Source organism: Equus asinus, chromosome 12 (assembly GCF_041296235.1).
Source record: "Equus asinus isolate D_3611 breed Donkey chromosome 12, EquAss-T2T_v2, whole genome shotgun sequence".
In the NCBI taxonomy this organism is placed as follows: domain Eukaryota; kingdom Metazoa; phylum Chordata; class Mammalia; order Perissodactyla; family Equidae; genus Equus; species Equus asinus.
The window spans coordinates 15,960,089-15,977,453 of record NC_091801.1 but is presented as its reverse complement, the minus strand read 5'-3'; the positions used below and the strand labels follow the sequence as shown (position 1 = coordinate 15,977,453).

General features: G+C 40.1%; 1 protein-coding gene across 5 annotated transcripts in view; it reads right to left on the bottom strand.

The window, feature by feature from the left end:
- The window catches only part of SLCO5A1 (solute carrier organic anion transporter family member 5A1), a 130,086-nt gene that overhangs the window by 60,517 nt on the left and 52,204 nt on the right, over positions 1-17,365 (bottom strand). For all 5 annotated transcript variants that reach the window (XM_014862662.3, XM_070481105.1, XM_070481104.1 and 2 more), the window contains one exon: positions 12,731-12,948. In XM_014862662.3, the coding sequence (XP_014718148.2) occupies positions 12,731-12,948 (218 nt within the window). The remainder of the gene's footprint in view (positions 1-12,730; positions 12,949-17,365) is intronic.

Here is a 17,365-nt window from a genome sequence, read left to right as displayed (position 1 = left end):
TCCAAGATTACATCTCTGGCTGGTGGGGCTGGGAGTTTGATTACATACAGAGGGAGTGAGCAAATAAGTCAATACATTGAGAATAATGGGAATCGTTTTCTAACTACCAGAGAAGGGAGTTACAGATATGGAAAGGGGACAGTTAGATATAAGATTGGAACTAGAGGTATTGCTATGAATTCATAAGAGAGAGGGATGGTAGATAGATGATAGACAGATACATAGATAGATAGATAGATAGATAGATAGATAGATAGATAGATAGAGACAGATATAAATAGATAAGATAGATGATACCGTGTGTGTGTGTGTGTGTGTGTGTACATAAACCTATTTCCTAACTCTGTCTACTAATGGGGCTTAGAAATAACGACACCCTGGTAGCAATGAGACCACCTAGCATCCAGTTCTTAGTTTCTAAATTCCATTTTCCACTAAATGGAAGCAGAGCTTCTTGGAGAAGTTAACTTCAGAGCTGGGGAGAAGAAAATACAAGATAAGCCTGGAAAATCTTGTTGAACGAGGAAGTAAAGAAGTGCTTAAAGGATGATGGGAACATGTCAGGCCACACAAGACCACTTGAAGGATTCTCAATGGCCAAATCTGGAACGATTTGAGCTCAGTGAATGCTAAAAGTGGTAAGTGAAAGTGTAACAGGAAGAAGATACGGTCATTCCTCATTATTCACAGATTCAGTATTTGCAAATTAGCCGACTCTCTAAAATTTATTTGTAAGCTTAAAATCAACACTAGCCGCAGGTGGTCATTTGAGGACATGCACAGAGTGGCAAAAAAATGTGAGTTGCCACATTCACACATTCTTGGCTGAGATCGCACAAGGTGACACTCTGCCTTTGGTTTCAGCTCTCACACTGTAAACAAGCGTCCTTTTCACAATATATTGCCACATTTTTCGCATTTCTGTGCTTTTGCTGATTTCATTGTTTAAAACGGTCCATCCCCGCCGTCCCCCAGCATAGTGTTGAAACGCTGTTTAGCGTTCCTAAGTGCAAGGGGCTATGATGTGCCTTAGGGAGAAAATACATGTCTTAGAGGAGTTATAGTGCTGCTGGCCATGGGTTCCATGCTAACGAATCAACAACATCTATGAAATAAAATGTCTTTGAACAGAAACATACATAAAACAAGGTTATTATTAATGGGATGACCATTACATTGTGACAGGAACCCAACCCTGTACTTCCCCTAGAGCAATGCTTCTGTATTTGCTATTCAGTGTTCATGGTGATGTTACAGAACACAACCTCTGCAAATAGTGAGAATCGACTGTATTTACCTAGTCTCACAGTATTTCCCCACAAAGTACTTACAAATTATTTATTAATTTATGATTGCCGTATACTTATTAACGTTAGAGTGGAGAAACCTGGCAGATACTATCTTATCCAAGAGATAAAAGTTCACCTAACTGGTGAGAGGGCAAATTAACATAGTGTGGCTTCTGCTACGAGGCACTGAGCACAGCATCTTTTCGGTGGTCTGTCTAAGAAAGTGCAAAATCAGGAGGTGACACTGTCAAACCCAAATTGAGGGACATTCTATAAAGTTACTGGCTCATACTTTTTTAAAAGATCAAGGTCACAAAAGACAAGGAAAGATGAGGAAATGATTCAGATTGAAGGAGACTAAAAGACACGACAACTAAATGCAACATGTGATCCTAGATTCGATCTTGGACATAAAGAGCACTGTTGGGATAATCGGCAAAACTTGAATGGGGACTGTGGTCTAAATGGTAGCCCTGAATTAATACTAACTTCCTGATTTTGATGGCTGCCCTGCGGTCACGTAGGAGAGTGTCCTTGTACTCAGGAAACACACATGGAAATATTAGGGGGCAACAGAGCATCATTTCTGTGACTTCTCGGATGGGTCAGCAACCTTAACAATTGGAGAAGTGGGGCGCAGGGTACACAAGAGCTCTGTGTGCTATTTCTGTGGCATTTATATAAATTCAAAATGATTTCAAAAACACAAAGTTTAAAATTAAGTTAGCAAAGAAGTTGCTAAATCCATAAACTTGCAGCCAAATACCTAATTTTTATGCTGCAGAATGTATCTTAGCTAAGTTTCTTGGTGTCATTTATAACTAAGTCATTGCAAAATCAAAGATGCAGTAAAAAGCATGATGAAGGATAGATTATGAAATAATGATAGTGATTACATTTGTTGATCATTTAATGCTAAGAAATCTTACAAATTCAATAATTAGGGCAGGCTGACATTAAAACCAGAAATGCCTTAAACAGTAGTAAAGTAGGAATAAAATTCAATACAAAGTACTAACATTCAAGAGAATGTAATATAAGTTGGACTATACTTAGAAATCACCATTTTAAAAAAGTGTTACTATCATTGGCAGATCCCTTGCTCTTCCCACGTGCACATCAATGGCAGTGCAGGTGTCCCCACCCAGCCATCACGTGCACCTGGACCAGGTGTTAAATTGGGCTTCAGCCACAACAAGGTTATGCTGCAATAAATCTGATGTGGCCACTCCCCATGACCTTGCAAACCTTTAGTCAAAGTTTCAGAAAATCGGAGATGTGTGACGTGGCTGGATTCTCGTGGAAGCTGAGAAGGGATGGTGTATTTATAAGAGACTGAATTCAGTCTCAGCGAAGCCAGAGATCATAACTTATTGTTCTCCAAAGCCTCATAGCTCACAGCATAATATGAGGCTGTAGGTATTGGTATGTTTGTAATTTTTTGACCATCAGGCAGACGTGCTCCAGCATGTGTGAACACATTATGCCCATTCATAAAATGCCTACAACTCCAAGTATGTTTAGAGTAAGGCGTTTGGAGGAGTAAAGCTTCAAATGGGCCTGGGTTTCATAGAACCTGGAAGATGCAGTTGTCTTTTCAAGTGGACAGAGGGAGGAACTTGTTGGGAATACATCTAGTTTGGTGAGAAACGGATCCCATTCTGGAGATGGGTCTACTAGGGTCTGCCATATGGGAAGACCCCTCTTCGGTGCCTCCTTATGCTGAAGCTGCAGGGTTTTTACCATGGAACCTGACATCACAAAATGAGCTGAGTCCTGTGATTGGCCCCCACAAGCTCCCTACCAAGTCTTTCTTTTCTCTGTACTGTTTACTGTGTTCTGCACAAGTCTGCTCAGTAAATGTCAAACTCAACCACCAGTCTCAAGATTAACCCCCCTCCTGTGGGGAGCTGGCACAGCCCCCAGACCGACCGAGGGGCTGCTCCTCTGTGCTCCCATGGCATGTTGTTCATCCCGCTGCTCCTCAATTCTTCCGGAGCGGCGTGTGTTTACCTGTCTGTTTCCTTTAAGAGAGTGTAAGTGCTACGAAGGCAGGACTGCGGTATTTCTGTATGTCTCTAGCTCCTAGCATGCATCTAGCACTTAGTAGGCACTCAAAAAATATACTTGGAAGGTATTTATTTATTAACATTCTTTATTACATCACAGCAATAATTTGTACTAAAACAATATCCATATACTTGTGAGAAAGTGATTTTTCTAATTTCCTCCTGGGGAGGTAAGTATTAAGAAAGCACAAGTCACAAGATGAAGGGTGGTCCATGTCATGGTGGGCTCACTAAAACCACAGGAAAATGTGAAGGACCAAATAGACAATCCTATTTAAAATATGGCGCTTCAAAGCTAAAGAATCCTTAAGGGATTTAGATAAAATTATAAACTAAAAATTCCATTAAAGAAAAATTAAGATGCTAACAAGAGAAGAAGGAGGAAATATACAATATTTCATTTAGCCAGCAGATCTGGGCAAGAGATATTTGGTATGCTTGAATTTTTCAGATAACGGGTGATTGCCTCTTTACAAAACAAAGCTTTAAAGATTTTTTATTTATTAACTAGAGAATCTGTAGCATAATTTGACATTTTCTTCAAGATTCAAAATCATAATTATGACTAGTTTGTTTTAGCATATTTTTAACCTTCCATTTATTTTCTAATTTTTTTTCTGATTGCAAAAACATTCATTCCCCATGTGAAGTGTTGTTTGTTTGTTTTTACCTACTGACATTCTGCTTCCACATCAGCTTTTCTCTGTTATGCTCTTCTGAAAGGCCCTTCTACAAGGAGACTTAAGCTTCCAATTTTGTACTTTTGACATTTTTTTTTAATTTATTTAAATGGGGGTGGGATGAGGAGTGTCTTTGTTTTATTATTATGTAAAATAGGTGAATTATCAGTAAATGAAGCTGTTGACTAAATTTTATTACCTGGAAACTTACATTTGTACCCAGGTCTAAATTATAAACATTAAATACCAACCAAACACACTGACCCCTCTTAATACTCTTCATAATTTTTCTGACATAGATATTTTTGGACATAATGTCTCTTCTTGTGGGGGAAAAAAAAGATTTATCTGAAGTTGAGCAGCCCATTCAGTTTATTTCCCTTGTGTCTAAATTCAAGTAAAGTAAATACCTTTTTAAAAATAATTTATTGCCGTGAAATTCACATAACATAAAATTAATTATTTTAAAGAGAATACTTCAGTGGCATTTAGTACATTCACAATGTTCTGCACCCACCACCTCTATCTAGTTTCAAAATATACTTTTTTGTTATAAAAAAAATGTATGCATTTACTTTCAGGAATGAGGTTGGAATTCACTTTTATTTTATTCTTTGTAGTTTTACGTACTTCCCACATTTTCTACCATGAACATGTATTACTTTTAAAATAAAAAAAAAAACAAAAAAACCCTGCTATTTTGAAAGGATGCAGCAATATGTCATTCTCCAAGAGACATCTTCCCTGACTCGGGCGGCTAACTTAGGAATTCCTTCCTCCTCTTCCTTCAACCTTCCTTAGAATAAACATACGTCCATTTTAAGACATTGTATTTTATTACATCTATTTTCCTTTCTGCCTCCCTTTGAGGGCAAGGACTACAGCTTTTTATATATATATAAATATATATATATTTTTTTCTGAGTTCTTCATCCTGTAGTAGTTGCTCAATAAAGATATTTGTGAAAGAGGAAAAGAAACAAAGAAAGAAAGAGAAATCTTCTTGAGATAGTTGTTGGCAGCCATCTATTTCAATAATTACAGTGATGTTTGGGAACCAGCCTAACCCTTTCCTAAAAGTATTAGAGAATGCCAATTTCTTAGATAAAAGTAAAATTTGAGGGAAGTATAAATCGAACAAGCAGATAAGGACATCTTAAACGGACTAAAGTCAAACAAGGGATAGAATTCACACTGGGCAAAGACAAAGAGACCAAGAGTAAAAATGGAAACAACCAGAATAGGGCGTCATTGTTATATAAAGGTTGGGCTTTTATTGCTAAGTTATAAAAGAACATGACACATGCCAAATACAGGGTGCTTTTCAAAGCACATGGGCAGGACCCAAGGCCTTGGCCTCAAGAGCTCAGGAAAGGCCTCTGGAGGGTCGGGAGAGGGAAGGTGGTGGAAAGACAGGTGGTGGCAACACCACATGATAATTATAGTTCAATCAAGCCAGCTGAGTATGCTGTGGCTGTAACACATAAACTTTTATAGTAATCACGTTTTTTAGTTTTCTGTATTTTTTATAATGTTTTGACATCTGAAAAAGCTTGCTGGCTGGGGAGAGACTGGACTACCAGTTCTTAGAGATAGCGATGACTCAGCTGGGAGCACATCTTTTACACACAAATCAACCCAACCTGAGACTATAGTCCCAACCACTTCTTACCTAATTCTCACACACCAAGCCAGGATTTCCCCTGCCCTACAACACCCAGGGCCAGATACCAGACCACTAGAGACCACCCCTACAGCCCAGAGCCCGCTGGAATTATTTAGACTAGCCAGTCGTAAACGTGGACTCTGCCCTGCCTTGCCTTTTTCATGGAAACCCCAACAGAAGCTCTGGCCTTGGCTTTCCCCTCGCTCCTGTCTTTTATTTCCTGACCAAGACCTGGTGCTTCCCCTGTGGCCCTGTGTGGCATGGCGTGCCCCCTTCTCTTGGGAAATATAAGTAATAAATTCTTCTTTCACTGGCATTGGCCTCCACATGTCATCACTCAGTCACCTCCATAAATTACAATCCTGTGTGTGCAAATTATATAACAGCTTCCTTTAATACCTCTCCATAAAATTCCTTGATTTCCTTCCTTTATAGGTACTTAGCATAAATATTTAATTTTTTCTTTAATCTTATAATTTGTATACTTTGAAGCCTTCTGGTGCCTCAAAAAGCTGGTGGGAAGATATCATCATCATGCAGTGAAAACCTCAATAACTTCCTTTATGGCCTGTGAGTCTTACATCATCCTGTGTATCTCCTGGGCATATAGCACATACGACTTTTCCATGCCTATTACGCAGGAGCATCAAACTACTTTTAATCACGTCTTTCTGTAAAAGCAAAACCAAAGTTGCTCTTCCTACATAGGACCTAAGTGCTCCATTTCCTGCTCATTTTCTTTGAAACTAGTGATCTCCTGGGTTCTCCAATCCCAAATCCCCCTTAAAGTATTCCAATTTCTCCCTCCCCTCCATAACACACTGGCAAACAGCCTTCCCTGTTTGCCAGTAATAGAGCAGAAGGAATTGGATGGCCATGGCACACCACAGTCACCTCTGGGCCAGCACAGGGAGCTCTCGAGCCACTGACCTGCACTCAGAGAAATGGTGGTGGTTGGGGCCCAAAATACATCATTGGTACATACTGGCCACTTGCTTGTTTAAATCGGGCATCAAGGAGTATTTTTATGTGTCATTCTAAGTAGATAGTACTCGGATGAGTAGCCCCACAGTTCATTTGCACTGAGTATAAAGAAAGTACTTTCCTTTTTAGGAATTCTTTTCCAGGTCTATCACTGTTCACCTTTTACCTCATAAGCTGTAGGTCCAAATCTAAAGGTTTGGCTCACGATGAGAAAACATACATATAGCAAAATAAAGGTAAAAGAGAAACGAAACAAAGAATTAGAAATAGAGAAGACGTAAATAGAGCAGAACATCAAAACCAGAGAAAAGAATTAAATAGTATGTAGGACCCTGCCCGGACTTCAGATTTGACCCTTAGTCTCCTGGCCACCAAAGCAAAAAGTTGTATAGTCATCATTAGCAGAGATATTCTAATTTCTTCACAGAAAAAAAGCTTTTCCTAACTATGTTCTAGAGCAGTGGTTCTCACGGTGTGGTCCCCGGACCATCAGCATCAGTATCACCCAGGAACTTGTTAAAAATGCAGGTTCTCAGGCCACGCCCCAGACCTCCTGACTCAGACACCCTGGGCCGGGGCCCAGCCATCTGGGTTTAAGAAGCCCTCGTGGTGTCTCTAATGTAGACTACCTTTGAGAACTGCCATTCTCAAGAAGTGGGGTTGATATAAAGGGCACTGAGCAAGGATGCGCCTATGGCAAATACGGGGAATTCAAGCAACAGATTTCAATGAAAGCTGCAAAGATAAAACTAAGGTCCAATTCAGCAAAGGCAGCCTGCATGGGGGCTAAGACAGCACAGCCCAGGCATGTGGCTTCTGGTGATCCCTCTTTGCTGAATTAGGACTGGCACTAACAGATCCATACTATACTCGTTTTAAAACACCTAGCAAAGGGCCACATGCAACAGTTCTGATGTTCTTGGGCAGCTCAAATTCAGAATTTAGTCCTTCTGTCCCTCTCAACTAGTTCCTCTCCCCATTGTCTGAGGTTGAAACCCTGCAACCATCTTTGGTACCTCCCTCCCTACCCTTCTCATATCAGACGCCACATCCTATAGACACAATCTTTTCCTCCCCTCCTCATTATTCAATAACTCATTCGTCAAACATTTACTGAGTATCTACTAGGTGGTGTAAATGCAGCAGGGAACATGATGGACAAAAAAATTCTTACCCTCATGGAGTTTACTTTCCCATCGAGGAGAAAATAAATAAGTAAAATATATAGAATGTTCCATAGGGATGAGTGCTAAGGAGAAAAATTGAGGAGGGAAGGAAATAAGAAGCTTTGGAGAGGAGGGTGGAGATTTGTGAATAGGGTGGCCAAGAAAGGCCTCACTGAAAAGGGACCATTTGATGGGCATCCTGAAGGAAGTGAGGGGATCTGAGGGAAAGCATTCTTAGCACAGGGATGGCAAGTGCAAAGGCCCGGAGGTGAGAGTATGCCTGGTATATTTGAGGACCAGTGAAGAGACCAATGTGGTTGAAGCAGAATGCAAGAAGGAGATGGGATCCAAGAGGTAACCACGGGTTAGAGGGCATTTTCTGTGAGTGAGAGGGGAGACCATAGAAGCTTTGAGCAGAAGAGTGAGATTTTAACAGGATCCTTCTGGCTGCTGAGTTGAAAGCAACTGAAAGGGAGCAAGGATAGAAGTAGGGAGACCAGATTAGCGGGTTACTGTCCTTTCCTTCTCCGCTAGTCAAAACCATCACCTCGTACTTGGGTTCTGTCCAGAGCTTTCTACCTGGGGCCCCTCCCTCCATTCCACTCCTTTCCCTCCCTAATCTACCTAATGGAGTGCTGCCAAATGTCTGCTCAAACCTCCCCCCGCCCACGAGGAACGAATCAGTGACAGCTAGAGCTCAAGCTCTCCACGCACAATATGGCCCCACCCTGTCTTCCTACCCGTCTCTCTCCTGCCACACGTCTGCAACTCACAACCACAACACACTTGTTCAGCATTTTCAAATACATCGACACAGTCTGACCTTCTTGTCTTTGCTCTCTCTCACTAGAATACTCCCATCACCTCAGCTCCACCTCCGGAAATTCTCCCAGTCTTCCAAGGTTCATCTCAGTCCTGCCTCCTCCGTGAAACCTTTCCTGATCCCTCCAGTAGATGGTCCCTCACTGGCCTTTGAATCTCACACCATCGTGCCTATCGTCCTTTACGGTCTGTATTTTATTTCCATCTGTACTTGTCCTGTCTCCCTCAGTGGACTATATGCTCTCTGAGGGCAAACCATGGATCACTCATCTTCGTATCTGCTGCATCATGGATACAGCAGCTTCTGTAGAGTTAGTCATTGAATTAAATGATGACAACATAATCCTTGACTGATCAATATTCTCTACCTTTCAGTGACCTCTCCAAATCGGTTCATCCCCTCAGAGTAACTATTTTATTTAGTTAGGGTTATAAACATATTTCATTCTAACAGACAAAAACCTAGCAGAAAAAAATCTGTTATATTTTATGCTAATTAGTAATGACAAGTAATTAAGCTTAAAAGATTAAAAGTGGGGGCTGGCCCGGTGGGGCAGTGGTTAGTTCGTGTGCTCTGCTTGGGCAGCCCAGGGTTGGCCAGTTCGGATCCCAGGCGCAGAACCACACACCAGTAATCAAGCCATGACGTGGCAGGCATCCCAGGTATAAAATAGAGGAATATGGGCACAGATGTCAGCTCAGGACCTATCTTCCTCAAAAAAAAAAAAAGATTAGAAGTCGACAGAAGAATAAAATTTTTCTTATGATTAACTTCCACCAAATGTTTTCTATTAGGGAAGATACCCAGTTAAATTTGGAAGATTTAAAAATGCCGGACCTCAAACCTCAGGAAAATTGATCCACTTAAATATTTTAAGTGTTTATTTTTTTTGGTAAGATTTTGATGCAATCAATGCTAAGCTCTTTGTGGAAAGGTGAAGCAGACACACTAAAATTCTACTTTCTCCTTTGTGGTGTTTTAAAACAGTCTTATTCCTGCATAATTTATAATAAGACTCTAGAAACACTGAGTCAGATTTCCGCAACGTCTATCATTGAAATGTTGAGGCAGACAGTAGAAAGTATAGTACATTTTCTTCTAGTATCCTCTGCAATAGAATTTCCCAAAGGGCATCATCCTGTGTGGCCAAAATCATTTTCTTTTTAAGGAAGTATAAGTTACTAATTTAGCTATCTTTCCACCTCCTCTGTGAAGAAGCTGATATTGGTACCCAAATTTCAAAAAAAAAAAAAAGACTAAAAGGAGCCCTGCTCCAAAAAACCAGGACAAGGGAAAAGGAATCTGGGAGTCAAATTCAGATTTAATTCAAAATGAAATCTTAGCAACCATTCTTTAATTCAAGATCTTAATACTGAATCTCAGCTTTGTAATGCAAATTATGTCAACAGTGGAATGATTCCCAGAGATTTAATTTGTCCTTTTGAAAACCAGATTAAATATTAGATGGTCAGTTCCTATAAGTGATAGGTATTCAATACGCTAAAGGAAATCAACACGTGCAAGATAAATATGAATTAATTTTAAATATTCTAGTTGAACATTATCCCAATATCATCAACATCATTTGAATCATTTTGAGCAAAACATTTTCACTTTATAATCCCATCAAAACAGGATTCCTTTCTAACAGGAGAAAGTGTCTCTCAAAGTACCAAGCTAGATGCAGAGAAACCAGTACAAGTGGAAATAATCAAATGAACCAGCTCTGTGTCCTAATCAGGAGGTTTTACCACAGAAATGAGATCAGTCATCATAATCAAGACATAGGATGAAAAAGTTGAGAATTTATCAGAAATATTGACAAGAAAATCAGAATGGAAACAGATTTTATGAACCAATTACCCATCACTGTTAAAAGACTTCTTTTATTCTTTCCTTTAAAAGAAAGATTCTAACCCATCAGATTGAGCATAGAAAAGATAGAGAAGATCAATCGCTAGCAGTATAAGAAGATATCCAATAAAATAGTCTGTAGATTCAATTTTGAAAAATAATTTTCAAATTCAGGGACGGCTTTTATCACTTTTGAACCTGCGTGCCTCAGTGCGCACCCCCTCGGAAGCCAGTTCTGAGACAAGGATTCAAGTCCAAGCAGTTTATTTGGGAGGTTCCAGAAGCGCTGGATGAGGAGTGTGGACGTGATGCACGGGAAGAGGCGATAGCCTCAGAGTTGTCTCCCCCTTGAGGTGAGGGAGCTGAGGTGTTTATCAGTGATTGGTTAAGACTGCTTTGTGGGGGTGGGAGGCCAGGGTGTCAATTCCTTGGCACTTGAAACCTGCCTCAAGCAGAAGCCAAGCAGTTTCCCACTCTACGAAGAACACTTTCAGGCAAATGATATAGGCCCTGGCCATTGGCAGGCCTCCACCAGGAAGACGGTAAGGTCCCAGAGTACGGATGGGGCATCGACAGCATTGTCTACCCTGCATCCTCCAAAACAACTCCGCTCCCATTAACAGTTGCGTCCACTGCTGGTATCTGATATCAATCTTCCCTCTCTCTTTTCTCTACTATCCAACAGGAGCATATATTTCACATTCAAGCCATCTCCCCCTAAACTAAAAAAGACACAATTTTAGCTTACCTATGCCTTTATTTCTCCCCTTGAGTCTACTTTATACTCTCTATAAATTAAGACTTTAAGTCTATTCCTGTGTTGTAAATTCGTTAATATCAACCTTGCTCTCGACTGAGCTGGAAAAAAGAAAAAATCATTCCTTTGGTAATAGCCGTAAAGGTCCATAATACATCCATGAAAAATGATGGGCCGGTCCACGTGGTAAGAGCTCAGGCCATGTTAGCATGCAGAGAATCCTTTATGTTATGACAGCAGAAGAAGTAATTTTGGCAGTTCCAAAAGTACACATTGACACAAAATAATGGGGGGTGGGGAGAGAGCAAAACCTAAAACTTAACTGGGAAGATGCATTTCCAATGAAACGTCACTTCATTTGCTTTGAATAAATATAGTCTTCAAAAACAGTCCACTCTAACCACTGTTGTTCTTAAGCTGCAGGGAGAGTGCTATAAAATATTAGCATCTTCCTTCTAGACTGAAAGGTGTCTCTTTGGCTTGACTGTGTTTATGGTCAAAGTGAGAGGATGGTGTGCCGAGGTAAATTTTACCTAAAACAATCTTGACTGATGTAGGCACTTGAGAAATACTATGCTTCAAAATTAAAAAAAAAAAAAACTCAATTCAAGGAATTCAGGAAATAGGCAGAAACGAGTGGGAGTGTAATACAGATTTCTTGGGTTAAAGGGATTTATTGCCACTCAACAGATATATGGAAAACTGAACAAAGATTGCCCGGTGAAGATTAATTTAAATGGTTTAGGTTTGAGATTGCCTAATCTAGCTGTAATAAAGTCATTATTTTTAAGAGAAATAAAGATGAAAAAATGAGCAGTACACATCACTGAAACTTTCTGGATACTCTATACTAGTTTGGAGGCCCATTCCGGGCTGCCCTTCTCTGTGGTAACTCACAAGCATTTGCCAGGCCACTGGTGAATGACGTCCCTTTCTAGAGTAGGTTTAAATTTATGTAAGGATCAGGCCACACTACCAAACCTACCGTTTCTCTGAAACAAACCATCCATTATACAATGCAAGAAGTAAGTTAAAAACAAGACATCTCTAATTACAGTAAATGACATACATATATAAATGTCTTTATCTTTAGAATCCACATCAGTGCTTCTCAAGCTATTTATAAGGAAAGGCCATTTTTTTTATTATTATTATCAGTCTATCATGTACCTCTACTTTTGCAAAACGCATTAAAGATCAATTATTAGAAAAAGAATTTTTTAAACATACAAAATATAAGCCCAATCTATTATTATTGTTATTAGTTGCAACAGACATAATTAACTTTCTTTTTAAAAGCTTCTCAACACCAACTCTGATTTTCAGTACTTATCTTGTCACAGACCAGTGACAGCTGGCGGGCAGCACTGGCCTGGGACCACGCTTTGAGTAGCACTCATCTCAAGTACCACGCACGTATTTATTCAAAAGATATACTTTACCTCTGACATTCTTGCCAAATCCCATAGAAGAAACTTTTTTGTCCACTTGTTCACTATTGTTTGGTTTCTCCTTCATAACGTCATCATCACTGGCAACATCACCAGAAAATTTTTTCTTTTTCCTTTTCTTGTGTCGAGGCGGAAGCTTTTTTGGAAAAGTAAACATTGGGAATATCACAAGAAACATTGCAATGGCACAAAGGAGGAATCCACTCCACCTAAAAAATTGGGAAATGTGAATAGCATTGATGGCTTTTGCATTACGAGTGAGAACAAATTAGCACGGTAGAAGTTTGTGGTGTTAAATTTTTCCAGAGAAAACTTTTTACCTTCATTAATTGTAAAGCAGTAGAAGTTGGAAAAACTAAGAAAACAGGGGAGTCCCAACTTTCTGTGGTATAAATGAGAAATCCACCCAATAATTATACCAGTATTAGAATGAACATTATAAACAGGAGCTTGCCTAGAATTTCATTCAAGTATTTTTGAGCACATCTGTGTTGGTTCTGCTAATTAATACTGTTAGTCCTACGACAATGTGCATTTTATAACAAATCAATAGCTCATAAATTTAATAGAAAAATAATATAGACGACAGCATGCTTTGTGGACCAACATGGACAACTTTTTCTTAAGAGAAAACCATTAACATCTGGTGTGAAATGTATTTAAAACTGCTGGTGGCATTCAAATATTTTTCTGCAAGCGCTTAAGAATGTATTGATCCTTCTTAGCTGGCCTTCACAATACTTAACCAAGTCCCAGGGTTACCACAGACATTTAGACTTGATCTTTGCCTTCAAGAACTTAAACCCTCATTGTAAGCGAGCTAGAAATAGAAGAAACAATTCCAAACAATTTCAAGAAACAGTTCCAAGAAACGCAAGGCTGTAGACAATTAAGCGTTAGATCATGTGGCATAGACTGTGAATGCTATAAAAGTTCAGAGGGGGAATCAACGTGTGTCACAAAGCTTCCTAGGAGAAGTAGAACTTGACCTATGTAGAAGAGAGCTTTTGTCTTTAAACTCATCTGAGTTTGCCATGCTGCAGCGACGAGGGAGCAAACACAGAGAGCGGGACTCAAATTCTAGTCCTGTGTTACAGCCCCGTGTTAAGGCCTGGGGCTTCTTGCCTGCCTAATTCCCCACGGACCTTTTCTTAGCAAGTAGAGGTAGGTCCCTGGTCCTCCCTAACAGAGTCACCACTTTCCAACTGGGTGTCCTCCACTCCAAACTTTGTCCTCAAACCTGCCAAATTCATAAATGCTCAGATTCTGGCCTCTGTACCAAAACGTCCCCAACAGCTGTAACCGGAATGCAGGTAGCATTCTAAGCGTTGACGCTGAATTCAACCCAGGAAGAATAGAGATCAACGGCAAAGTGGAAATTCATTTAAAAAAAATAATGTTTCTATCAAAATGCTGTTATCAGATGCTAAAGGTCACAGTTTAGCTGAGAATATTATTCCTAGAACTGGTCATTAATAATCCAGTGTGCTATTTTCAAAGATAAAGTTACATCAAATAAAGATTTTACAACAATCAGAAAAAGGCAGACCTCTGGAAATCTCAATTATTCAGTATGTAATCACAAACCCAGAGCCTGACACAGATTAGGTACTCAAAAATTTGCCTGAATAAATTGAATGAGATAGGTTTTTAAAAAAAATCAAGTCACCTGTCCACAGGGAACACAGCTATGATAATGTCTGGCCCCTTTAGAGCTTGGCTCTATGAGACGGTTCCTGATCCAGCCCTGCTCCTCTGCCTCTCTGCAATCTCCTCCTGCAGACCCTGCATTCAAGTCGTCTGACCCCTTCGATTCCCTGGAGCTCTCTGCTCTCTCCAGAAGAGGGCAGGCCGCACAGTGTGAGGGAAGTGAAGCTGTAGCTTTAGGCAGACCTGGGTTTTTATCCTGTCTTTACCACTTCCTAGCTCTAAGACCTTGGAGACATTATTTTGCTTTTCTGAGCTGGCTTTCTCATCTGAAAGGGAGGTAATAATAACCGTTTTTCAGGGTCATCAAAATTAACAAGACAATGTATATAATTTGTTGTCGTTAGTGTCATCGAGTTGTTCCGACTCCTAGGGCCCTGTGGACAGCAGAGCGGAACCCTGCCAGGTGTTTTGCACTATCCTCTCACCTTCCAGCGCTCTATCAGACGATGCTCTGCTGCTGTTCACAGGCTTTCATAGCCAATTGTTTCAGAAGTGGGTGGCCAGGTCCTTCCTGGTCTGTCTAGTCTGGAAGCTCTGCTGAAACCTGTCCGCCATGGGTGACCCTGCTGGTATTTGAAATACCGGTGGCAGAGCTTTCACATCACAGCAACGTGCAGCCACCACAATATGACAAGGACAAATGGGTGGTGTGGTTCCCTGACCAGGAGACAAACCCCAGGCCGTGCTGGTGAGAGCACTGAACCTCACCCACTAGACACCGGGGCTGGCAATGCATATAATGGACCTAATAAAATGCCTGCGCACAAATCAGTAATCAAATTATGGTAGCTAATTTTGTTTGTTTTTATGTAGATCTGCAATCAGGCCCCCTGACCTCCACCCAGAGCCTTTGACTTAAAATTATACACAAATATTGAGGATACACTCATAGTAGCCCCAAGTGAGAGTAAATAACAGAAGAAGGGGAAGAATTATAGTGAATAAGCAAAAATAATATAAAAGTCTGGGGGCATTTCTAAGCAGAGCAAACCAGCCCATATTCTCCCAGGGTTTCCAGTAACATGGATGTTAACATATGATATAATGATGGTTTAAAGACGGCTCTGAGAAAAGCTCAGTAAGACAAGAAAGTGTGCATAGTATGTTGGAAAAAGATACATCAGTAAGTTAAAATAGCAAAGCCAGAGTCCAAACTCCCTTTAATGACCCATTACTCAGAGACTGTTCACTAGGAGCCAGTTATATTGACTAAGACCTCTGCCCTGGACTCAGTTTCTTATCCCAGCTCTGAGTGACTCTGAGATTTGGACAAGTTATTCACATCACTGAGCATCAATTTCCTCATCTGCAAAATGGACATAATATTAGTGACGACATCTGGTGGTTATAAGGCATAAACGAAAATGCTTGTGAAGCTCTGAGTATAATGCTTGACACATAGTAAGCACCCAATAAACATTAGCACCATTCATTCGTTCCTTCCTTCACTCCTCCAGCACAGATTTATTGAAAAACATATCATTACTGGCAGGCATCCTAAAAAATGACAAGGTGTCAAATAACTATGTCTTTGTTGTAGGTGGAAAACTGTTACAAGTAGGGCTACTCAAGAAATTCATTTTTAAAGAGCTTCCTAGTATATATTTCTATATGGACAACTTTTATCACTTGTAGAACTAATATTGGGCCATTAAAATGAATAAAACTACTTGAACATTGGTTAAATGCAAAGGACTGAATCACGGCTAACACATACTGTGTAGCAAGAACTATCTAGAGCTCCACATATATAAACTCATTTATTCCTCACAACAACCCTATGAATTAAGTACTGAACTACTTCCATTTTATGGATTAAAAAAAACCGAACAACAACAAGAACTGAGGCACAGAGAAATTAAGTAACTTCCCCAAGGTCACACAGCTATCAGGCGGCAGATTGAGATTTAAACCCAGGGGAGTCTGCTTCAGGGTCTGCACTCAATCACTCCACTTTGCCACCCACTGGATTGCTGTCCACTAGGAAACCTAAAGCTCCTGCCTCCTGCCTTGTTCCTGGCCCTGAGCTGGTCCTCCTCACCTTTCTCTCTCCCCCCAGAGGTCCCCTCTTGCCACGCTCTTCTCATGGACATCTACACAGAACACAGAATGTACATTGGATGTGCCTAGATATATCTTAATAATCTAGTTTTCTGAGAATAAAAAAAAAAAAAAATCCTTACTCTGATTTATTTCAGAACTGCAAAGAAAACAGTAGTTGAGACCAAAAATTTCACTCCTGGTCAAGAGCTGAAAACTCCAGTGTAATTCCCCTATGGTTAACACGGGAACTTCCTTTTGCATGAGTTGAAAATTCTCGCAGGCCAGGATCATCCAGATCTTAGCACTTCCATCTGCAAAGAGCCTCACTTATGAAAATAAGAAGTATTATATAACTTAATCAATATTTGTTAACTGCTTTGAAAATACAGTGTTAAAAATTATTTGCATGGACCTCAGAGTTATGAGGCTGTTATCTTATAATGAAACACAGAGAGAACACAAGTACTCTAAGAAACTCTTTAGAAAGTAATGACTTGCCATTAATTTCTAATAACGAAATATTCTTTGTTATAAAGTGAAAATTTCTTGAAATGTATACCTATTACTAATCCACGTTAAATGAATTTGAGATGCCATACTTTCAGTTAGTGCTTGCAGTCATGAAGAAAGCACTTCTTATGTTCAAGCTGAGGACTACGGAGAATTCAAACACAGCCCTGGATATCTGGATAAACAACCTAACAGCCAAACCTGGAGTTCTCAACCTAAGTCCTAAACATCACTTACTGAGCAAGACAGTTAAGGGCCAGCAAGGACGAGAGCAGCTAACTGCCCAGCACACTTGGGGAAAGAAACTACTAGGGAGTGAGAAGGTTCACCAAGAGCATGACGGTGGGAAAGCAGAGCGAGAGT